Here is a 4,067-nt window from a genome sequence, read left to right as displayed (position 1 = left end):
TCTTGCTTAGCATACATAATAGCATAGTAATGAAGATGGAGAAGATGTCAAGCTTAAAGCATTGGATCATGGCTCTTGGTTGGATTTGCATTCCATATCCAAGAGTGTTGGTGTAGGCTCTCAACTTCACTACAAGCTTGCAGAAGGAGATGGAGCTCTTGCACTTTGCAACTCACACAATGAGAGAGAGAGAGAGAGAGAGAGAGAGAGAGAGAGTAGGAGAGTATACCCCCCAAGCTAGTCCCCTCCTTGCTTTGTTCGACCCCGTCTTCTAACACTAGCTTGCACTTGATTGGACCTCCTCAAGCTTGGAAAATCACATGCATAGTGCATATCAAGCAATAAGGGTAGTATTAGGACAAGTGTTCTTCTTACCCCTTTGAGAGAGAGGACTTGATAAATGCAAAAACAAGTAATTAAATTAACTAAATTATCCTTGGACCCCTTGGGAGGCCAACCAATAGGCGTTATGCACACTATAGGGAAACATGAAGAGGATCTTGACAAGTGTCCTAGTTGCTTTCTTTATACCAAGCTTTCCTTGGGTGTTCTCTCTCTAGCTCCTACAAAGAGGGCTCGCCCCCTCATAAGTAGGGATGTGCTTTAAATTTTTGAACACCTTAACCCCTCAAGCACCTTAGCTAGCAAGCACGACAAGCACCTCAAGCTTGGGTCGGGTTCCAACCTCAAGCACAACCCTAGCTTGCCTAAGGTCAAAGGACTTTTATAATAACCATTATAGGTCTTTAATGAAGCTAACCCTAATGTTTTTAAGATACATTAGCTAACCTTTCTCTTTGAAGATCATCTCTCATTTGGACCCCTTTAACCTTGGCCCTGTGTTGAGATAGATCCATACGCACATGTCTATATTCTAACCCTTGTTCTTGCTTATTCTCCAACATTAAATGATCAATTTAATATGAGAAAATCATTTGGGTTTGTTAGATATTAGATTTTAGGACACATTGCATCATCTCTAGTAATAGCAAAGTCTTCTATCGAAGTTTGGTTTACATCCTTGTAACTATGGTCTTTGTTGTTCACCTTGGTTATGACTCCCTTGTGCCGCAAACAGAGATGGTCATAGCCCTAGTCTTGAATCATTTTGAGTTGATGCATAATAAAAGGTTGTCCTAAAATAGCTTCAAAGTTCTTATCTTTTCCAACATCTACCATTGCAAAAGTATGCTCATAATATAGCCCGCATGAGGACACTATCACTTGTTCCAACAATCCCAAGGGTCTCTCCACATACGGGTCAGCTAATAAGTTCGCAAAATCCAATACAATTCTTTGGACAACTTTGGCATGTAGTACTTGACACAAAGCTCCTCTTTTTGACAAGGCATACACATGTAAGGACATCACTTTGCATAGTGCCCATGTTTTTGACAAAGAGAGCACTTCTTCTTCTTCTTCTTCTTCTTCTTCTCCTTGTCTGTTTTTCCATAAATAAATATCAAAGCAATACCAAAAAATAATAACAACATACTAAAATAACCTTCAAAAGATTTCATAAAGACGTGTACTACATAACCTTCATGCTAGCGGGTTACCGACGGACGTCTATAACATAGCTATCTGGCACTAACATGATGTCAATATGCAGGGAAGAAACTCAGGATGGGGCACAAAGACTCGATGAGATTGTCAATCTCAAAGAAACGAACCTAAAGAATTGTTCATGCATCTACAATAGCAAATGATTCACTTACTAATCAAAAAGTTAGTCTATGTCTAGTCTCACCGCTCTAGGTCATCACGCCTTTTCAACATCCAAATGAATTTGGAATGCAATGAAACTTAAGGAGGGGTGTTACAACACCTGAGGTCATAATTCTACCAAGTTTTGCAGTCATCAGGGAAGGTACAAAAATCACGATCCATCCCAAAAAAATGTGTAGAAAGCTGAAATAAAACTACACAAAGAGGTTCCCTTCACGCTTAGAAACACTCTTCCAAGGTCAAAACATAAAAAAATTAACCATTTGAGCCCTCAAATCAACACATTTAGCTCATAGACAGGACATTTGAACCACAATAGAATTGAGAATGATTACACTTACATTAAAGAGCAAGAGACAAGGAACACAATGTGCTATTTGGAATCAAATTCTAATTACCAGACAAGGAGAAAGGTTGATTACAAATTGTAGTAGAAGTGCAGCTCTTAGTCGACGTCATATAATTCCCAAAGATAATGATAATGTTTCTTTCAAACTAAGGGTTTTGACTTAAAAACTTGAGACCCTTTCGCACGATCATTCACCACTTTACAAGGCTCGTAGGTTCTTAGTGGGTAATAGAGAATAATAGGCTAGATTACACTTCAAGAATCATTAATAGCAAGATTAGAAGGCTTCTTTTGGCAAAAAGGGATTCAATACAGTAAAGTGTGGTGTGTATTTGGGTTTTTAGGTGACAGCTCGCTGTATCCACCAAATATTCCCCCCTTCCTATTCATTGCACATTGGTGCACCCAGTTTGTGTCGACACAGGGAGAAGCCAACAACAGGAATATGGCATCAGGCAGGATAATGGTATCAGACTTTGGTAGGTCTCAAATGAATTTTGGATCAGGTCTCACAGTGATGTGTATGCCAGATGTGGAAACTTTATAGGTCACGTGATGATTTTGAGCCTTTAATGATAGAGATGTTTGCAGGTACATGAAGTATAGTCACCTTTTACTCTATGGCTTGTTTTTTTTGGCTGGTTATTCGGAGTTCTTTTGGAGATCCATTCCAAACCAGAGCTTGAATGTGGCCATCTATCATGGTTGCATTGAGATTCGGAGCGGCCAATGCTTGTTGCGGTTGCCATTATCAGCAAGTATCAAAGCATCTGAAATTTTATTCTTGCGGGTCAGTTATGTTTGCTTAAAGCCGTGAAGGCCTTGGTTCCAAAGCAAGGTTTTAGGGTATGGTAAGAGATGCTGAGGTTGGCCGCGGGTTGCCTCTCATGGGAATGACAGCTAAGTCACAAGTTAAGTTTTTTTTAGAGATGGCCATGCTAAAAAGAAAAAACTAGGGGCTGCAGTTTGTATGGCGGCCCACAGGGGGAAAGTTGCGCCAGGTGGGGGGAGTTGCCAGAGACGTGAGCAGGAGAGATGCCATCTGGAGGAGGATGCACCATCAGAAGGAAGGGCAGCTCGATTGGGGGAATTGGGGTGGCGTATGCAGAGGAATGAAGGGGTTGGCTTGTGAGAGGCCGCCACGGGCAACAAAAGGAGGGCGGGAGCACTGGAAGAAGGGGATCGATAGAGAGGTGAGAGAAAAAACCGATATGGGCTGCTGCAGGAGAGCGTCAAAAAGGACCTGAAGGAGAGGCGGCCTGGGGCGTCTGAAGCAGTAAGGAAAAGCCGCCATGGGCTGTTGAGAGGGTTGACACCATTGCAAGGAGCTGAAGGGGTCACGGGGTGGCCATACTAAGCTAGTGGAGGGTTGCCAGTTGAAGCAAGGGATGCCGCCAGTGGTGATCAGGTGAAGGGCCGCCATCTGTGGAAAGTGGAGGGCTGCCTTGCGGTAGTCTATGTAAGGAAGAAGCTGCCAAGAGGAGCTCGGGAAGGAGGTTAGCAAGGAAGGCAAGCTCGGAGAAGGAAAAAAACCACCAGGGGTTGTGTAAGGGTGAAGGAAGCATGGATGCTGCAATGTGCACGGGCAATAGCCCACATCATTGTTCCAAGGTTTTTTATGCATAGGTGAATTTATGGTTGTTAGTCGGCTCCAATCTATTCTTCATCTTGTCTTTTGCCAAAAATCCGTAGTAGCTGCGGCTCCGGATAGTATGTGTGTGTTTGTGTGTGTGTGTGTGCAGACAAAGAGGGAGAGAGATTGTGTGAGCAAAGTCTTGTGTGTGGTCGAGGCATGTGTCACCTCCCTCTGTGAGTGCATTTACAAGTTGGGAAGTTGTATGCATCTGGTGGTGTCGGGGTACGATGGTTTGTTGGTGGGTTTATTGCTGAAGTGCTCATGTGTGAGTGTGGGTAGTTGTGATTGCTCATAGACGAGTCCATGGTGTGAAGGTTGGCAAATAATGTGCATGTGTGTGTGATTCTGTATGGC

General features: G+C 43.0%; 1 protein-coding gene across 1 annotated transcript; it reads right to left on the bottom strand.

The window, feature by feature from the left end:
- Positions 1-3,137: 3,137 nt before the first annotated feature.
- On the bottom strand, positions 3,138-3,702 carry LOC147460515 (uncharacterized). Its single transcript, XM_086507869.1, has one exon. The coding sequence runs from the start codon at positions 3,699-3,701 to the stop codon at positions 3,138-3,140; it is 564 nt and encodes a 187-aa protein (XP_086363995.1). The 5' UTR covers position 3,702.
- Positions 3,703-4,067: the final 365 nt, after the last annotated feature.

Source organism: Adiantum capillus-veneris, chromosome 3, assembly GCF_014529385.1.
Source record: "Adiantum capillus-veneris isolate H3 chromosome 3, ASM1452938v2, whole genome shotgun sequence".
NCBI classification, from domain to species: domain Eukaryota; kingdom Viridiplantae; phylum Streptophyta; class Polypodiopsida; order Polypodiales; family Pteridaceae; genus Adiantum; species Adiantum capillus-veneris.
This window is presented reverse-complemented; position numbering and strand designations above follow the sequence as displayed.

Coding starts and splice junctions, on each gene's coding strand:
- LOC147460515 (XM_086507869.1), bottom strand. CDS start 3,701: ATGCATAAAAAACCTTGGAACAATGATGTGGGCTATTGCCCGTGCACA.